Source organism: Micromonas pusilla (genome assembly GCF_000151265.4).
Source record: "Micromonas pusilla CCMP1545 genomic scaffold MICPUCscaffold_3, whole genome shotgun sequence".
NCBI lineage: Eukaryota > Viridiplantae > Chlorophyta > Mamiellophyceae > Mamiellales > Mamiellaceae > Micromonas > Micromonas pusilla.
Genome location: NW_003315884.1, coordinates 760,306 through 778,115, shown reverse-complemented (window position 1 = coordinate 778,115; position 17,810 = coordinate 760,306). Strand labels below are relative to the sequence as shown.

The following is a 17,810-nucleotide window of genomic DNA, read 5'->3' as shown; positions in this document are numbered from 1 at the left end:
CTTCCTCACAACTCGCGCGCGAGGTCCCGCAGCGCCTCAACTTTCAACCGCTCCTTCGTGCGGTTCATCATCACGACGACGAGCCTCTGCGCGGTTTCCGTGTCCGGCGCCTCTTCCATCTTCTTCCGCAGCCGCTCGTCCTGGAGCGACATCACGGGGAGGACCTCGTCGAGATACTGCGCGAACAGCAGCTTGTTCACCCCAGTCCCGTCCTCCTTGTCGAATTCCTCCTGCATCATGAGCTTCACCCTTCCGATGCCGACGGGCACGTCCCCCGCTTCCATCGCCTCCAAGTCCTCCGCGGAGAACACGTCCATGAGCGTCGAGCCAAACTCCAGCGCGGCTTTCGCGCCCGGGACCGCCATCTCTTTGAACTTCCTGAGCAGGACGGCGTGCACGCTCGCGAGGAGGGCGATGATGTCCGCGTCTTGCCCCGCGGCTTCGTTCTGCTCGACGACGACGCGCGCGGCGTCGACGACGCCTTTCGTGAGGAGACCGTTCTTCGCGATGAGGTCGACCTTCTCCTTCACCTCCTCGCCGGTGTCGCTGTCGAGGAGCTCGACGACGAGGGCGTAGTCCTCGGGCGACACCGCCTCCGGGTCCACGTCGGGCTCGAGCGACTTCAAGTCGTCCGCGTCCGCGTCCGCGCGAACGCACACGCGCCGGCGCGCGCGACGGTCTCCGAGACCGATCGTGGACGTCTTCACGTTATCTGCGCGCGCGGTCGCGACGCGCGCGCGGGCGAGGCGGCCCCTGAGCGCCGGCCGCGCGGCGACGCACGCGGCGGCGTGCGACGCCGACGTGCGCGGGACTGCGGTCGACATCGAGGACATGCCTCGGCGTGGCGTGGTGCGAGGCGAGTGCCAGCGGCGGGCGCGATCGTCCGCCAGTTGTCACTTCTGGCGGTCGGGGACGCGACTTCACGTCGCGTTCGTCGAGCAGTGCTCACTCTGCTACCTACACGGCGCCTAGCTAGGCTATCACGCATCCGGACGCGCTCTCGTCCTCTTTCACCTTATCCTTCTCGTAGTTATCCTCGTACGACTTCTTCTTCGCGGCCATCGTCTCCTCGTGCTCCATCCTTTCCCTCTCCGCGTCGTTCTTCCCCTCCCCCGCGAGCTTGAACCCTTGCTTCCGGAGTTTCTTCAGCCGCGCTTGCGTGTGCGCGAAATCCTCCGTGAGGTCGTCGACCATCTTCGCCTGAAGCTCGACCTCGTCTGCGATCTTGAAGCTCGTGCTCTTGAGCTTCCCGACGAGCCCGTCGAGCTTGTCCATCGCCTCGTCCTGCGCCTCGATCTGCATCCGCTGCGTCTCGAGGAGCTCCTCCGCGGATGTCGCCTCGGTGACGTCTGGAACCGCCGCCGCCGCCGTCGACGCGTCGCCGACGCGTCGTCCGTCGGACGCGAGCGCGCTCGAGGCGCTCGAACCCCCGGGTCCCGCGCCGCCGCCGCCCATCGCCGCGTTCGCCCCGGACGCGTCGCCGCCGTCGCTGAAACCCGCGCGAAAGCGCTTCGCTTCGTCCTTGAAGCCTTCGATCAGCTTTCGTCGCGTCCCGGTCTCGCCGGTTGGCGAATCCGGCGCGCCGTCCCCGAGCAGCGTCTCGAGCTCGCTCACGATGCTCTCGAACCGCGTCAGCTTCCTGCGCTGATGCGCGTTAAACTTGACGCGCTCCGCGTCGGTGTGGTTCGCCGCCTCGGGGCCGGCGCCGGCGCTGCGGGAGGAGGAGGAGGAGACGAGGACGGGGTGTTCAGAATCGAATCGAGCACGCGGGAGGGGGCGTTCGCGCGACCGCGCGATCGGCTCGGGTTCCGCGCGAGCTCGAACGAAGCGGATTCAGAGACGCACCGCAGCTCGTTGAGGACTTGCTTCGCGTCTCGCACGCGCGCGGTCCACACCTCCGCGCCCATCTCTCCCCGCGACGACGCCCCGGGGCGTCCGTCACGCGCGGAGGGTTCTGCCTTTCGGTCGCGAGCTCGGTAGCATACGCCAAAGTTTCGATACCAAGCACCACAATTTTTGGACGCGGAAAGGCCACGGAAAGAACATCAGATTCCACGGCTGGATTCCCGGAGCCGTGCTGTGATTGGTCCGATTCTTGCCCGCCGCGTACTTTTTGGCCCTTTCCGCGACGAGGCGACCGCGCGCGCGTTCACTCGTCTTCGAGCCCGACGCGCGGCGCGAACGCACGCGATCGAACGCCTCGGCCACCTCCGCGTGGTACGAATCGCTCGGACCCGCGCGCGCGCTCTCGCGGAGGCGCCGTTCGCGGCTCGATTCGACCGCGGGGAAAGAGATTTGCCATTCGAGGCTGAGTGGAGTGCTTGGAATTGCGCACGCGGGAAGCTAGAGATGGGGGACGACCGACCCCCATCCACGCGCGAGCGGCGGTCGAAACGGTGCGCGTCGTCGCGAATATAGATCATCACGATTGTGATCATCCCCCGCCCGCGGCGCGGGGCGTTCGCTCTCTCGCGCTCCCGCGCCGCGCCGCCGCGTTGTTCTTTTTCTTTTTACGTCCTTTTTTCTGACCGCGAACGGACCCCCCCTTAACGCAGGCTACGGAGCTCCACGGCGACCACCGAAAGCGCAGAAGTCGAGCTCGCCGCCGCCGGACGCGGAAGCGTACGCCGCGGCGCAGAATGAGATTCAGATGATGCGCGAAAACGAGGCGAAGATGCAACGGAGCCTGAAGGTTCTCCAGACGCATCTCTCGGAGGAACGCGCGAGGGTAGCGGAGCTCCACGCGAGGCTCATCGGACGGTCGCGCAGTCAGCAAGACCTCGCCGCGGACGCGGAAGCGGCCATCGCGCTCGGCTGCCCCGGATTCTCGAAGAAAGGCGAGATAGTGAAGAAACCCGCGTACGAATTTCCGACGCCGCGCGTTCCCATCGGCACCGTCGCCGGGAAGTGCCCGTTCGACCACGGCGCGGCGGCGGCGGCGGCGAAAGACGAATTCCACCGCTTGAGCGATGATTTAGACGTGATGCGAGATCGATCCGGCGAGATGGAGAACGCCGCCGCGACTCCCGCGCCGGACGCGGAGGAGCAGCCGAAGCGGGACCAAACGAAGAGCCCGGCGAAGCCGACGAGCGACGGGTTCGACGCCACGAGGCTTCGGTACGCGGAGATCGACAGGCAGCGGTCCGACAAGGTGTCGCAGCTGGTGTCGAAGCTGTACAGCATTCGCGAGGAGCCGCCGATGGCGCTCGCGGCGCTGAAGGAGCTCGCGATGGACTCGCTGCAGGAAGGGGTGACGATCGCGGACTTTTCCCTGCCGGATCAGCCGCTGATTTACGCGAACCACGGGTTCGAGCTCATCACCGGGTACAGCATCGAGGAGACGATCGGACACAACTGCCGTTTCCTTCAGGGTCCGGACACGGAGCCAGAGAAGCTCAAGATCATTCGCAAGAGCATCAACGCCGGGCAGCCGTGCGTCGTCGAGCTGCAAAACTACCGCAAGAACGGGGAGCGGTTTGTGAACTCGCTGTCGCTCACGCCAATTCGCACGGCGGAAGGGAAGGTGACGCACTACGTCGGGATTCAATCCGACGTCACTGAGCTCGCGACCGTTCGAACCGCGGAGCTGGACGCGCTCAAGAAAGCGACGATCGCAGAGGCGGCCTCGGACGCGAAGTCCAAGTTTCTCGCGCACATGTCGCATGAGATTCGCACGCCGCTCAACGGGCTCATCGCCGTCGGGCAACTGTTAGAGAGCACTAACCTCAGCAGGATGCAGAGGGATTACGTCAGCACGATGCGAAGCTCTGGGGAGACGTTACAGGCGCTCATCTCCGACATTTTGGATTTTTCACGCGTCGAGGCGGACAAGCTCACGCTGAGGCGCGAACCGTTCCACCCGCAGGCGGTGATCGCGACGGTCATGAAAATCGTCGGGCTGCACTCGTCGAGGCTCAAACTGAACATCGGCTATCACGTGGAGGATGGCGTCCCAGAAGTCGTCATGGGAGACGCGATGCGCGTGCAACAGGTGCTTTTGAACACGGTGAACAACGCGATCAAGTTTACGGCGAAGGGCGATATCATGTTGCGTTTACGAATCGGTCGCCCGGGCGAGGCGACCACAGCAGCGAAGAAGGCGACCGAGGAAGCGAAGAGAGCCGCGGAAGAACAGTTGAAACAGGGAATCGACGACTCGGATCGAGAGTGGAGAGATATGAAGACGGCGCAAGGGATGGCGGAGGTGTCTAAAGAGATGGCGACGATGGACTGGCTCGGAGAGAAGTCAGACGGAAGCGCGACTGCCGCCATCGCCGCCGAGAAGAGCGAGGGCGATAACCCCCCGGGATGGACGCTTCAGTTTGACATCAGAGACACCGGCATCGGCTTGAACTGCGGCGACGTGAGCCGGATCTTCAACTCGTTCCAGCAGGTCGATCTCTCCCCGACGCGAAAATACGACGGCACGGGACTCGGCTTGGCGATCAGCCAACGCCTTTGCGAGGCGATGGGGGGACGGATGTGGGCAGAGTCCCCAGGTCTCGGCCGCGGCAGCACGTTCCGATTCGACATTCGGTGCGACGCGGTCCCGGGCGAGGACACGGGGGCTCCGGGCGACGTTGGCGAGGGCGTTCCTGGAGGCACAAAAACGGAGAAGGCGGAGGCGGAGAAGGAAGCGATCGCTCGTCGCCGCGTGCGAGCGAGCGGCGCGGACACGACCGAGTACAAAACGACGCAGCGCGTGCCGGCGGCGATCACGTTCAAGGACGCTTCCAAGGACTCCCCGATCCACGTCTTGCTGTACGACTCGAGCGCGATGGTTCGACAGACCTTGAGAGAGACGATGTCTCGGTGGGGCGTCGTCGTCACCGCGGTGTCGACCGGGGACGAAGTCGTGAAGGCTCTGAACGACGGCACGCCCGCGAGCGAGGGCGCGCCCGCGGGTTCGTACGCGATCGTCGTCGCGGAGAAGAACAAGGAGTTCACCGGCGCGATTCGACGGTGGGCTTCTGGGCACGATAAGCTCGTGAAGCAGGACGGCAGCGGCGCGGGGAACGTGCGCGAGCGGTCCCCCGGGGGCCCGTGGAATTGCCCGGCGATGATCTTGATGACGTGGCCTGTGGAGGCGAGCTCCTCGCACGACGTCAGCAGCTGGGGCGACATCGGCGCGCTGAAGAAGCGCAACAGCTGGGATGACTCGGTCAGCCCGAGCGGCAGCGACGGACCGGACTCGGACAGGGAGCCGTCCATGGACGAAGAGGTTGAGGATTTCTTCAGCACGCACGACGCGGAAATCGTGCAAAAGCCGGTGCAGCACGCGCGCCTGCAAAAGCTCATCGGGACCGCGATCGAGAACAAGTCATCGACGACGGGGGAGACGAAGCACAATAGACGCGACAGCGGGGAACGCCCGACGGGATCCGCGGGCAGCCGCGGCGCGAACTCGAAACCGACGCCGATTCCGAAGGACCTGCGGATTCTTCTCGCGGAGGATCATCACATCAACATGAAAGTCGCGTGCGCGGTGCTCGCGCGGTGCGGGCACAAGGACATCACCCTGTGCAAGGACGGCGTCGAGGTTATCGAGAACCTCGCTTCGCTTCCGAACGGTCTGGATTCGTTCGATCTCGTCTTGATGGACCTCCACATGCCGAGGATGGGCGGGATGGAGTGCACGAAGCAGATTAGGAAACTGTACCCGGACAGCACGGTTCCGATCGTCGCCGTGACCGCGGACGCGGTGGAGGATTCTCGAGAGCGATGCCTGAGCAACGGGTTTAGCTCGTGGATCAGTAAACCATTCCGGATCGAACAGCTCGAAGGGCTGCTAGACGACGTCACCCCCGGGGGTGGAGGCACGTCGCGCGCGGCTGGCGGATGAAGCGAAGAGGAGGATGGGTGTTTCGTCGAGACGAGCCGCCAAATTTCACTGGCGCCGCTCGATGACGCTTGAACTAGATTGTAGTATCACACGCAGTTAGATCACGCACGCATCTTCTCTCACACGCGCTCCATGACGATCGTGTGACTGTACAGAACCGCGGGCTCGAACGACGCGTTTCCCATGTTCCCCATCGACGGCACCGGAGCGCCGCCTCCTAGGTTTGGCATCGCCGTGAGTCGCATCGCGTCCGAAGGTTGGATATACCCCGCGGTGGACAGCGCGCACCTCACGCGTCGTATCGATCCGTCGCTCTCGTACGTCGGCGTGTAGCTCCACACGTGCTGATAGTCCGTGTTCACGACCCTGGCCTTGTTGTAGTCCTTGGAGTATCCCAACGTCACCTGCCGCAGCGCCTCGGCGGCGAAAAACGTCCCGTCACTCGCTCTCGTCTCGCTCTCCCTCGCGTTGCTGAACAGTTCGATCCTCTCCGCGTTGTTCGACACCCCGGGCGCGAGGCGCACGGTCACCCTGTTCGCGTCCGACGCGGCGTCGTACTCCACGGCCTCGACCGCGTCTGGTCTCTTGAGATACGCGTCCACGATCGATTTTAGATTGAAGACTCTGTCCTCACACACGCCGCCGTCGCCGTCGTTCGCGCGAACGAAACGCACGAGGTACTCCACGTCCGACGTCCCGACGTCTGGGACGTACACGAGGCTCATCTTCTGGAACCCCGGCACCGTGGGCTCCTTCAGGAGCGCATTCTTGTTGATGTTCTTCGACGGGAAGTCGAACCCTTCGAACGTGGACGTGCATCGCCACGTGCCTTCGAGCCAGTCCGGGAAGCGCGTCGGCCCCGGGCGCGCTTTGTTGAACACCGGCTTCGATAAGTCTCGTCGCTCGACGCGCTCGGCGAGCGACGTCGACGCAGCGAGCGCGGCGGGCTCGGGAAGCGCGAGCGTCGACGCGAGGAGCCCGCCCGCGAGCAGCGCGGCGCGTCGATCGAAATCGTAGTCGGCACCGTCTCGGGCGACGAACGCGCGCGCGCGCGAGACCCTCGCGCGGGGCGCGACCCTCGCCTTCGCCGTCGTCGCCGGCGTCGGTGCTCCCGCGAGTGCGCTCATGATCCCCCCGTCTCTCTGATACCCCCCTCTGACGCTGCGGCGCGCCCGCGAGAGTGCGGGCGCGAGTTCCAAGATAACGCGGCACAAGACTCTGCCATCCAGATCTGTGACTGCGGTGGACGAACATAATCCAAACGGGGCGGGGGCGCACTCTTCACACCGAAGCGCACACCTCGCCCTCTCGATCGAGGATGAGCGGCGGTCAAGACGCGGAGCGTAACAAACGCAAACTCGATGCCGTCGACGCACCGGGTGGCTCGGGCAGGGGCAGGGACGGCGGCAGCAGCGGCGGTGGCGGTTCTGCGGCGGGAATGACATTGGAGGCCGCGAAAGCGCTGCTCGAACAGCGGGGTATCAAGGTTCCGAAGGCGAAGAAAGCGAAGAAGGAGAAGAAGGAGAAGAAGGAGAAGAAGAAGAAGGATCGGAAGGAGAAGAAGAAGCACAAGTCTAAGAGAGACGGAGACAGTTCGAGCTCGTCGTCCAGCGATGACGATGACGCGAAAAACGGCGGCGGCGGCGGCGGACCGTCGGCGTCGCGGAAGTGGAAGAGCGGCGGCGGCGTGAAAGATAAGGACAAGGTAAAGAATATCAAAGACGACGCGTCCTCGTGGGGACCGCCTCCCGGGCCGGACGTCCAGATCGAGAACATATCCGAGGACGACTACTACCTCAAGAACCACGAATTCGCGGCTTGGTTGAAGCACACGCGGAAGGTGTACTTCACGGACTTGCTCGCCCAAGACGCGCGAGAGGCGTTCAAGGGGTTCATTACGGAGTGGAACGCGCGTAGACTTCCCGCGAAGCTGTACGAGGGCATCAGCGTGGCGGGTAGGAGATGACGACGTGCGCGCGCGAAGCGTTTATCAAATCAAAAGTCGCGTCCTACTGTAGCTAGTTGAGCTCGCCGTCGCGGCGCCGTCCTACGCCTTGCTACTCGCTAACACCTGGCTCGGCTTGGCGCTATCCACCCCGACGCGCCCACCCGGGAGACTGTCGCCCTGTCGCAACCGCGCGACCCCTCCCTCTGCTCTTCGCCGTTTCGCCACGCGGTCGTACATGACGACGCTCCCGCACGCGGCGACGTTGAACGACGCTGTCCGGCCCTCCGCCGCCGGGAGCGCGACGCGATGCGCGCACGCTCGCAAGACGCTCGACGGCAGGCCGTTGTCCTCGCTCCCGAGCACGTAGATCGCGCGGTCTGGGTGCTCGAACTCCTCGAGCGGCGTCGCGTCCGTGCCCATCTCGACGGCGACCCAGCTGCACGCGTGCGGCTGCGCTGACGCGAACGCTCCCCAGTCCTCGTACGCGTACGCGGGCAGAGACGTCCACACCTTGACCGTGTCCGCGGACGACTTCGCGAACCTCTGCGCGACGGTGAACGTGAACGCCGCGCCGCACGTCCAAGCGGAACGCCACAGCGTCCCTTGGTTCGCCTCGTTCTTCCCGCCGACGACTCCGATGCCGAAATACCCATCGCGCTCGTCTTCGCCTTGGAGCCGCCTCGCGTCCGCGGGTCTGGGCACGGGCTCGAGCGCCACGTCGAGGCGCATCCGGTCCGGATCGTCGAACGCTATCATCGTGTCCGGCTCCAGCCTCGCCCATCCCTCGTTCCTCTTGTCCTGGAAGCGCAGCTGCCAGCGCGTTACGTCTACGCCATCGTTCGCGAGCAGGTCTCGAATCTCGCACCCGCTCAAGAGCGTCGCCGCGCCCGCGGTCACGAGTCTACCGTTCCTGGGCGTCACGCCAGGGTAGACGTACCGCAAAACCGCGGGAGTGCCGCTCGTGCTCGGCACCTCCATCGCGCGGCGTCGAGTGAGCGCGAAAGCGCGTCGAAGAGTGTTTTGGATTTGGTGAGTTCTTCGTTCGTTACTACAAGGTCGCCTTCTGTTGTTCCTATCATCACAAGTCGATCACCCTGGACAGCTTCTGGATCCGGTTCAGGAGGTGATCGCCCTCCTTGATGTACGATTGGTACAGCGCGTTCTTCGCGTCCGGGCGGTTCGTGATGATCACGCCGTTCACCTTGTCGATCTTCGCGTTGAGTCGCCCCGCCACGATGAAGTTCGAGAGCTCCTCGTCGAGGAAGGCCTCGCTCACCGAGAACGCGGACGCCATGGACGCGGTCGTGACGCTCTTGTACGACTGCAGGAACTGCCCGTACGCCATCACCCGCGTCTCGCGCAAGAAGTACCGATGGTGCTGGTGCAACCACGTGCTCGCTTTGACCTGGTCCGCGACCACCGGAAACGCGTGCATGAAGTCCCTGTACTTGCAATCCTGCAAAGAGTTCACGAGCACGCTCACACCGGGAAGCTGGTCGACGACGGAGAGCACCTCCGGGGAGTCGATGACTTTCTCCTTGAGCTCCGTGCGTTTCAACGCCACGACGGAGCACACGCACGTGTAAAAAATAAACTCCGGGTACGTCATGAGCTCGTGCGACGTAAACGTGGACAACGACTCGAGGAAGAGCTTCGTCGCGCCGGCGAAGTCCCGGCTCGCCATGAGTAAAACGCCTTCGTACACCTTCAGCTTGTTCTTTCGCTCCCAGTCCGCGCCCCCGGGCTGCTCGAGCAGATCTTTCATCTTCGCGATCTGCGCTTTCAAGTTGACCCAGTCGCCGTGGAAGAGGTGCACCCTCATGACGGTAAACACCATCTCCATCCTTTGACCGATCGCCACCGTCTTCTTCTCGCACGCTTCAAACGCGGCGAGCGCGCTCGTTCGATCCCCCACCTCCACGTAGAACTCCGCCTTGGCGAGCATCGCGTCTCTGACCTCGCTGTCGCCGAGGTTATCCTCCGCGTCTTTGATCCTGCGATGCGCGGCGCGAACGGGAGAGGTCGGTCAGCGTTTGTTTGTTTTCGTGGCGACGTTCGATCGTCGACCGATCGATCGAACGTTCGTTCGATCGATGGACTTTCGTTCGGGGAAAAGTCGAGGGTCGGGAAGCGGCGAGCGTCGGGGTAGTCGGGGGGCGTACTTCGCGTCCAGTTCCTTGACCTTCTCGTCGTTCTTCGACTTCATCGCCTCGACCGCGCTCTCGTCGAGCATCCAGCCGAACTTCTCGCAGTAACCCGGGTAGAGGGTCACCATGCCTGCGGGGAGAGGGGGCGAACGGAGGTCAGCACCAGATCTGAAAAAAGGACGCGACGTCGACGACGTTCGATGACGCGTGGAGACGCGCGGGGGATGATCCGCGATCGCGATCGTGTTTCGGGGACGCACTCTTATCGATGACCGTCTGCTTCACCTCCTCCCCGAGAGCGACCGCGTCGTCGCACAGGGTAGGGTTCGAGAGGAGGAAGATCTTGTGACAAAGAAGAATACACGGGTCGACTTCCGTGTTTTCCTCGGGAAGCGCGGTCTCCATCGCTTCAGGTTCTTCCGGCATGGCGCCCGGCGATCGATGAGCCGCGGGATGCGATGCGCTCGTTCGCGAAACGTGCGCGCGCTACTTTGCGCCGCGGAGTTATGTCGCGCAGGAGACGACTGGTCGTTTTTAAACCGACATAAAAAATGTGACTGCCAGGCAGAGAGATCGGAAAAGTGCCAGCCGAGAGAGTATTGCCGGTCACTCTGCTGGGCGCAGATGGGGGGGTCGGACCCTCTTCCGGGCGACGATCCCCGCGACGAGGCACCGGCGGGGATAACGGACGACGCGCGTCGTGATGACACGACGGCGAAGACCGACTCGACAGTGGAAGCGTCGGATGGCTCCGAGGAGGAACATTCTAATCGAGGGCTCGCCGAAGTAGACTCCACAGACGCGGTCGCGTCCGTCTCGGGTTCCGACGACGACGAGGAGGTGGAGGAGGAACTCACCGGCTTGGCCGCGCTGATCCGCAAGCTCGCGTTGAAAGCGGAGGAGAAGAACGCGACGGAGGCGGCGGCTGAGGAGGAACCAGCGACGTTCGACACAACCCCGCTACTGTCCACGTTCGACGTCGCCGGCGTCGCGGAGTACATCACCTCGGGCAAAGCGAAGAACGTCATCGTCATGGTCGGCGCGGGGATAAGCGTCAGCGCGGGAATACCGGACTTTCGAACGCCCGGGACGGGTTTGTACGACAACCTGCAGAAGTACGACCTGCCGCACCCGACGGCGGTGTTCGAGCTCGATTACTTCCGCGAGAACCCGTCGCCGTTCTACCTCCTCGCGAAGGAGCTGTACCCGGGGCAGTACCCCCCCACGCCGACGCATCACTTCATTCATCTGCTGCATAAAAAAGGGATCCTTCTGCGGTGTTTCAGTCAGAACATCGACTCCCTCGAGGCCGCGACCGGGTTGCCGAGGGAGCTCATCGTCCCCGCGCATGGGAACTTCGACACCGCGCGGTGCCTGAACGGGCACGACGCGGACGTGGACGAGGTGAGGCAACACGTGGACGACGGGATCCCGATGCGGTGTAAAGATTGCGACGAGCTCGTCAAGCCGGACATCGTGTTCTTCGGGGAGAACCTCCCGGAGCGGTTCCACACGCTCGCGCGGAGGGACTTTCCCGAGTGCGACTTGCTCGTGATCGCGGGGACTTCCCTGGAAGTGCACCCGTTCGCGGGGCTGATCGATTTCCCGAACGAGGACGTCCCTCGGTTCTTAGTGAACCGAGAGAAGGTCGGGGAGATGGACGAGCGCATGCGGGAGTTCAGCAGGCTCGTCGGGAGGGGTGCCGGGCTGAACTTTGGCGAGGACAATCGCCGCGACGCGCTGTTCCTCGGCGACTGCGACGCCGGATTCGCGGAGCTCGCGCGGTTGCTCGGGTGGGGCGACGAGCTCGACGAGCTCGTGCGAGCCGGGGTGGAGAAGGTGAAGAGTCCGACTATTGATAGATAGACGAATAGCTAAGCTAAGACTAACTTGCGCACGACGCGAAAGTCAGTGCGTCACTTCGCTTTCGCCGCTTTCGCTCTCGGTACGAAAGGCGGCTTTCCCTTCGATTCGAGGAAGGCTGCTTCTCCCGCGAATATCTGCTCCTTCATCCAGCGAATCTCGTCCCACGCGCGATGTATCTCTTGATGTCCGTCCGGCTTGCCCGCCTCGTTCATCTCGTGCGTCGTCTTCAGTAACTTGCGCAGCCGGATGAGGTCCATCTGTATCTCGATCTCCGCGTCGGTCATCATTCCGCCGTTCGGTTCCTCGCGGATGCCGATCGGATTCGCCACCGCCGCGGGCGTGCTCGGGGGCATGAATCCCACCGCGCCGTTCAGCGCCACCCTTTGATTGAACTTCGGCATCGCTCTCGTCGAGGTGTGATGATCGCGATGCGCGCGCGAAGTGTCGGCGCGCGACAAGAGAGCGACGAAATTATCAATTGTTAGCGGTCGGAAATTGGTTTGACCGGCGGGCGGCGCAGGCAGGCGTCGGGTTCGTTTCGTCGTCTCGTTATTACAAGCCGTCGCCGCTGCTCTTGCGTCGCGTGTCGTCGTCTATTCGTTACGCGCGTCCGTCGTGCGTGCATCGTCCGCTCACTCTTCTTCTTCTTCTTCTTCTTCCTCCTCCTCCTCCTCCTCCTCCTCGTCGTCGTCGTCCCTCGCCTCCTCCTCTTCCTCGTCGTCGTCCTCCTCGTCGTCCTCCTCGGACTCGTGCTGACGTTTCGCACCCCCGGTTTTCGGGGTCGCCGCCGGCTTCGCCGCCGGCTTCGCCGCGCCCGCGCCGGAGCCGATACCCGCGTCCCCGACGAAGTGCAGCGCCTCCTCAAGCGACACTTCCCGGACGTTGCTCACCTTGTGCGAGTGCTGCACGCCCTGGATGCACCCCGCGACCTTCACGAGCTCCGGGCGGAACGTCGTCGTGATGAACTGCGTCCCGCCATCCGCCTGCGCGCGCACCATCGCTGCCACCGCGGTACGGTACTGCGGGTCCAGCGCGGCGTCGATCTCGTCGAACAAGTAGAACGGCATCGGGTCGCACCTCTGGATGCTGAAGATGAGCCCGACGGCGACGACGGTCTTTTGCCCGCCGCTGAGCTGCTTCATCTGCATCGTCTCCCCCGCGCCGAAGGACACCTTGATCTTCACGCCGCTGTACTTCTCCGCGAACCCTTGCGCGGCGTGAGGCTCCTTCCCGCCCGTGGGGGGGGTATTCTCTGCGCCGCCCGCGGTCGGCTTCTTGCGCTGCATCACGAGCTCGCCTTTTCCGCCGGGAACGAGCTTGGAGAAAACCTCGCGGAAGTTCAGAGACACTTGCTTGAACGTGCGCTCGATCGCCTCGTCTTTTTTCTGGTCGAGGTACGACATGAGCTCCTTTATTTTCTCGTGCCCCTTCATCAGCTCGCTTCTTCGGATCTCCAAAGCCTCGCGCTGCTCCGTGAACTGCTGGTACTGATCGAGCGCTTTCTTGTTCACGTGACTGAGCTTCGAGAGCTGCTCGTTCGTCTTGCTCAGCAGCGAATGCAGGGACTTGAGCGCTTTCCCGCGGTACTTCTCGAACGCATCCGAGGGCAGCGACCCGAGCTCGCGAATCTTCCGCTGAAGCCCTTCGCGCTTCGCCTGAAGCGTCGCGCGCTTGGACATGAGATCCTCCATCTCGCGCTCGTCCGCCTCGAGACCGGCCTTGTTGTCGTCCTTCTCGTTCAGTAGCTGATCCAGTTTCCCTTGCGACTCTCTCACCCCAGAGGTCGCGGCGGCGACCTTCGCGGCGATTTCCGTGTGCCTCGCGCTCGCCTCCGCCTCTACCGCCGCCGCCGCGGCAGCTTCCGCCTCCGCGCGCGCGAGAGCGGTCATCAGACCGGACATGTCCACCTCCGTGGTGGTCTCCTCGATCCGGTGCTGCCGCCTTTCGAGGTTAGACTCGAGAACCGCGCGAAGCTCCCCGAGCTCAGCCTCCGCCGCTAATCGCGCCGCCGCCGCGGCGAGGCGCTCCTCCTTGAGCTTGTCGAGGCGAGGGTTAAGCTCTTTCAGCTCCTTGGACTCGTCCGACGTCAGCTTCGCGTCGAGTGGGGTGTCGATCTCCGCCGCGAGGTCCGCCGCTTGGGCTTCCAGATCGCCCACGGTGATTTGAATCGTCGCGATCGTCTTCTCCTTGACGCCGAGGGACTCCTCCGCGAGCGCGCACGCCGTGGCGACGTCTTTGCCCTCCGCCCTGAGGCGATCGACCGCGGTGAGGCGGTGCCTCCGCGCAGACTCCATGCGCTGAATGTCCCCCAACACCCCCGTCACCGCTTGCTCCGCGGTCTGCAGCTTGTCCTTCACCTCCGCGCTCTCCTTCCTGAGTTCCGCCCTGAGCCGCTGCGTCTGTTGAAGCATCTTCATGTTGATCAGCCTCGAGCGACCAGAGTCTTGGTACCCACCGCTGATCGCACCGCGGTTCGACACGCAGTCGCCCTCCATGGTGACGCAGTCGAGGTTAGTGCTCCCCGCGTACTTCACCGCGACGTCGAGGTTCCTGCAGATGAGCACGTTGCCGAACAGTTTGTCAAACGCCGGGCGGAGTTTGTCGTCGAAGCGAATCTTGCTCAGCATCGGGAACACGTCCTGGGAGTCCGGGTACTCGCGCGGGCGGTTCTGCAGACGGTTCAAGGGCAAGAACGTCACTCTTCCAGCCTTCTCCTTGTTCAAGTACTCGATGATCTTCGACGCGACGTCGTCGTTATCGACGACGACGTGGAACAGCTGGTTCGTCACGGACGCCTCGACCGCGGCGAAGAACCGCTCGTCGCACTCCATGAGCTCGATGAGGGGACCGTGCACGCCCTTGATGCTGTGGTCCTTCGCGATCCTCTGCACCGCAGACAGCCCGCGGAAGAGCTCGCGCGGCATCGTGAACTCAAGCTGCTTATCGCGTCGCTTCACCTCGTCCGTCTTGGACGCGACTTCCGAGTCGAGCTCCGCGTCCCTCCTCTGCAGCTCCTTGCGTTCGTCCTGAGCCTTGTTCCTCGCCGCGATCTTCGTCTGGTACTCCCCGTCCGACGCCTGAAGCGCGGCCTCCTCCTCCGCGAGCTTCGCTTTGATGCTCGCCGCGTCCTTCTTGTCCGTGTCGATGCGCTTACGGAGTTTGTCGACGTCCTTTTTAAGGATATCAATCTCGTCCGCTTTCCTTGCGAGCGTGCCCTCGCAGTCCTTCACCTGCGCCTTCAGCCACTTGTCGCGCTCTTGCTTCGTCGCGAACTGCGATGCGCGGCCTTGCTTCTGGTGCAGCACCTGCAGACGGCGGTTCACCTCCGCGATCTCCGCCGCGGCTGCTTCCTCGCGTCGCGTCTCTGCGTCCACCTTCGGCTTGACCGCGTCAATCTTCGTCCGCGTCTCCGCGACTTGCTGGTCCAGCTGCGCTTGGTCCCCTTGCACGAGCTTCAACGCTTCGTCGCCCGCGGCGAGTTGCTCCCCGAGCTCCTGCACGTCGAGGTCCGCGGCGGTCTTCTTCTCCACCGCGACCCGGAGCTCGATGTCCGCGGTTAACAACTCCTCCTTGGCGACGGCGACGGCACGTTCGCGGTCTTTGCACTCGCGTTCGGTCTGCTTCAGTTCGTCGTGCAGCGCGTGCGCGCGCTCGTCCTCGTCCCTCGCCTTGTCCACGTGCAGCCTGCGCTTCTCCTCGGCGTCGTCCAGCTTCGCTCGCGTCTCGCTGAGTTCCTTCTCGTGAATCGCGTACTCGAGCGAACGCCGCGCGCGGTCGTGGTCCATGTACGCCTGGAGCTCGTCCTTCTCCTCGTCCAGCTCCGCGAGCCTGGACTCGATGAAATCGACCGTCTCCTGGATCTGATCCCGACGCGACTTCGTGTCGTCCATGATCTTCAGCGACTCCCTTCGCTTCTCCTCGTACACGGACGTCCCGCCGATCTCTTTCAAGAGGTCGAGGCGCTCTTCGTCCTGCATCGTCGCCATCTTCATGATCTCGCCTTGCTTGACGCAGTAGTACGGGTTCGTCCTCGAGAAACCCGCGGACTCGAGGAGGTTGATCACCTCCGCTTTCGTGATGTGCTTCTTGTCCAGGTAGTACTCGTCCTTCTTCAGGCCGATGCTTCTTCGCAGGCGAACTTCCTCGCGGTCCACGGGGAGGCGGTTATCGCTGTTGTCGAAGACGATCTCCGCGTACGCGGACATCACCGCGTGCCCGGCGCCCTCGTGCAGGAGCTTCTGTCGCTCATCCGCTCGCAGGTTGGAGAAGATGTCCGAGAGCACGAACCGGATGGCTGTGGACGGAGGGACGGCGGGAGGGGGGGCGTCAGCGCGCGTTCAGATCTCGTTTTTCGGGCGGTCTGGGCAAAACGATTCGACGACGCGGGGTGGGGTGAGCAGAGGACGCGCGCGCACCGTGGAAGAGGTTCGATTTCCCTGAACCATTCGCGCCGACTGCGTGGGGGAAGAGGAAGACGAAGAAGGGTGCGCGGCGTCAGGACGTGAGCGGACGGTGGCGGCGTCGGGGCGTCGAAGGACGAGACTCGATTCAAGATGGCGCGCGGTCTGCGCGAACGCGAAACACGCGACGGACGTACCGATGCAGTTCAGGTGCGGCTCGAACTCGACCACGGTCTGCTCGCGGTAGGTCTTGAACCCCTCCACAACCACTTGCTTGATGTGCATGGCGACGCGCTGCTGCTAATCTCGCGCAGCGCGCTCGCGTGTGAAGCTCTCTGAATTTCAAACCGTGCTGTGATGTGAGCGCGAGCAGCTTCACCGGCCAATGGTCGGTCAGTCGATGAAGTGACGCGATTTTTGCTTTCGAGAAAAAACATTTGATCGGCGGGTTCGATCGAGAAATGGTTTGAAAAAGTTCTGAATTTTTTTCCGTCGGTCTCTCCTCCGCGCCGCCGCGAAACCACCCGCGTCGCTCCACTCCGCGCCCGCGTGCGCTTCTTCAATCGAGATGAATCGTTCGCGCGGATCGCGCGTCGTCTACAACTACTGTATCATAAAGCTACTGTACGCTACGCTACGCCCCGCCCTCGGTCTCTCGCTTCCCCTCCCCCTCTGCTAATTTGGCGATCTCCTCCGGCGACAGCCCGTCGAACGGGTCGTCGTCTCCCTCTCCGGGGTCGAGGAAGCTCCGCGTTCGGTGCTCCCTCAGCGCGCCGCCGTCGATGGCACGGCGCGCGCGCTCCTCCGTCTGCGATCGCGCCCTCTCCCTCGCCTCCGCTTTCCTCGTCTCGCCTTGGTACGCGAAGTGACCGCAGTACCCGAACACGGCGACGACGGCGGCGACGAAGACGTAGTTCGCCCACCGCGGGATGGCGCGCCCGTCGTCGACGTCCACCTCGACGTGCGAGAACAGCGGGCTGCTCCAGCTCTGCACGTCCTTCGCCGCTAACTTTTCCGCGGTCGCTCTTCGCGCGGCGGCGGAGTCCTCCGCCGCGTTCGCGGGGGCCTTCTCGTCGAGGGAACCCTTACTCGTGGACAACGCGCGGGGGGCGAGGGATTCGTGCGCCGCGGCGGGTGGGCGCCGCGCCGCGGCGAACGCGACGCGCGCGGCGTGACGGAGCATCGGCGCGTGCGCGGGCGGAACCTCGCCCGGGAGATTCGAGCAGCCGTGGACGGGGCAATGCGGCGCGCTCGGCAATGCGCGAGGGCGACGTGGCATCACGACGAGAAATAACAACGACGTGCCGACCCTAGATCTCAGATTGCGCCGCGCCTCGGACGCGCCGCGCCGCACCCGGTCGTCGACATGCGCGTCCGTCTCCGCGCGCCCGACGGGCAGCATACCGTCGAGCTCGCCGACGGCGCCACGGTCGGAGACTTGAAAGCCGCGGTGCACGAGAAGACCGCCATCGAGCCGTCTCGGCAGGAGCTCCTGTGCGGGTTCCCACCGAAGCCGCTCGCGCCCGCGGACGGGGACGCCGCGAGCTGTTCCTCCGTCGGCATCGCGAACGGCGAGAGCGTCACCGTGCGCGCGTCCGCGGCCGCGG

At 64.0% G+C, this 17,810-nt stretch overlaps 12 protein-coding genes across 12 annotated transcripts; 5 read left to right on the top strand and 7 right to left on the bottom strand.

The window, feature by feature from the left end:
• Positions 1-5: 5 nt before the first annotated feature.
• Positions 6-833, bottom strand: MICPUCDRAFT_56251 (uncharacterized protein; the record flags this gene model as incomplete). The annotated part of the gene is made up of 1 exon (XM_003056766.1): positions 6-833. One exon carries the CDS (start codon positions 831-833, stop codon positions 6-8), a length of 828 nt encoding a protein of 275 aa, XP_003056812.1.
• A 139-nt stretch (positions 834-972) lies between these two features.
• Positions 973-1,907, bottom strand: MICPUCDRAFT_56250 (uncharacterized protein; the record flags this gene model as incomplete). Its single annotated transcript, XM_003056765.1, has 2 exons — positions 973-1,711; positions 1,846-1,907. 2 exons carry the CDS (start codon positions 1,905-1,907, stop codon positions 973-975), a joined length of 801 nt encoding a protein of 266 aa, XP_003056811.1.
• Positions 1,908-3,229: 1,322 nt separating this feature from the next.
• MICPUCDRAFT_14678 (uncharacterized protein) lies at positions 3,230-3,559 on the top strand (the record flags this gene model as incomplete). The annotated part of the gene is made up of 1 exon (XM_003057226.1): positions 3,230-3,559. A coding segment is annotated over one exon (330 nt), but the record flags the coding sequence as incomplete, so codon positions are not given.
• A 24-nt stretch (positions 3,560-3,583) lies between these two features.
• On the top strand, positions 3,584-4,534 carry MICPUCDRAFT_10763 (uncharacterized protein; the record flags this gene model as incomplete). Its single annotated transcript, XM_003057225.1, has 2 exons — positions 3,584-4,047; positions 4,258-4,534. Coding segments are annotated over 2 exons (741 nt in total), but the record flags the coding sequence as incomplete, so codon positions are not given.
• Positions 4,535-5,431: 897 nt separating this feature from the next.
• Positions 5,432-5,797, top strand: MICPUCDRAFT_8975 (uncharacterized protein; the record flags this gene model as incomplete). The annotated part of the gene is made up of 1 exon (XM_003057224.1): positions 5,432-5,797. A coding segment is annotated over one exon (366 nt), but the record flags the coding sequence as incomplete, so codon positions are not given.
• A 164-nt stretch (positions 5,798-5,961) lies between these two features.
• MICPUCDRAFT_56248 (uncharacterized protein) lies at positions 5,962-6,969 on the bottom strand (the record flags this gene model as incomplete). Its single annotated transcript, XM_003056764.1, has 1 exon — positions 5,962-6,969. The coding sequence occupies one exon, from the start codon at positions 6,967-6,969 to the stop codon at positions 5,962-5,964; it is 1,008 nt and encodes a 335-aa protein (XP_003056810.1).
• Positions 6,970-7,160: 191 nt separating this feature from the next.
• On the top strand, positions 7,161-7,808 carry MICPUCDRAFT_38721 (uncharacterized protein; the record flags this gene model as incomplete). Its single annotated transcript, XM_003057223.1, has 1 exon — positions 7,161-7,808. The coding sequence occupies one exon, from the start codon at positions 7,161-7,163 to the stop codon at positions 7,806-7,808; it is 648 nt and encodes a 215-aa protein (XP_003057269.1).
• A 9-nt stretch (positions 7,809-7,817) lies between these two features.
• On the bottom strand, positions 7,818-8,768 carry MICPUCDRAFT_56246 (uncharacterized protein; the record flags this gene model as incomplete). The annotated part of the gene is made up of 1 exon (XM_003056763.1): positions 7,818-8,768. The coding sequence occupies one exon, from the start codon at positions 8,766-8,768 to the stop codon at positions 7,890-7,892; it is 879 nt and encodes a 292-aa protein (XP_003056809.1). The 3' UTR covers positions 7,818-7,889.
• Positions 8,769-8,868: 100 nt separating this feature from the next.
• On the bottom strand, positions 8,869-10,065 carry MICPUCDRAFT_44063 (uncharacterized protein; the record flags this gene model as incomplete). The annotated part of the gene is made up of 2 exons (XM_003056762.1): positions 8,869-9,784; positions 9,953-10,065. 2 exons carry the CDS (start codon positions 10,063-10,065, stop codon positions 8,869-8,871), a joined length of 1,029 nt encoding a protein of 342 aa, XP_003056808.1.
• Positions 10,066-10,561: 496 nt separating this feature from the next.
• On the top strand, positions 10,562-11,803 carry MICPUCDRAFT_15302 (histone deacetylase; the record flags this gene model as incomplete). Its single annotated transcript, XM_003057222.1, has 1 exon — positions 10,562-11,803. The coding sequence occupies one exon, from the start codon at positions 10,562-10,564 to the stop codon at positions 11,801-11,803; it is 1,242 nt and encodes a 413-aa protein (XP_003057268.1).
• A 529-nt stretch (positions 11,804-12,332) lies between these two features.
• Positions 12,333-16,488, bottom strand: MICPUCDRAFT_25650 (condensin complex component; the record flags this gene model as incomplete). Its single annotated transcript, XM_003056761.1, has 3 exons — positions 12,333-16,097; positions 16,219-16,257; positions 16,401-16,488. 3 exons carry the CDS (start codon positions 16,486-16,488, stop codon positions 12,436-12,438), a joined length of 3,789 nt encoding a protein of 1,262 aa, XP_003056807.1. The 3' UTR covers positions 12,333-12,435.
• A 349-nt stretch (positions 16,489-16,837) lies between these two features.
• On the bottom strand, positions 16,838-17,482 carry MICPUCDRAFT_56242 (uncharacterized protein; the record flags this gene model as incomplete). The annotated part of the gene is made up of 1 exon (XM_003056760.1): positions 16,838-17,482. One exon carries the CDS (start codon positions 17,480-17,482, stop codon positions 16,838-16,840), a length of 645 nt encoding a protein of 214 aa, XP_003056806.1.
• Positions 17,483-17,810: the final 328 nt, after the last annotated feature.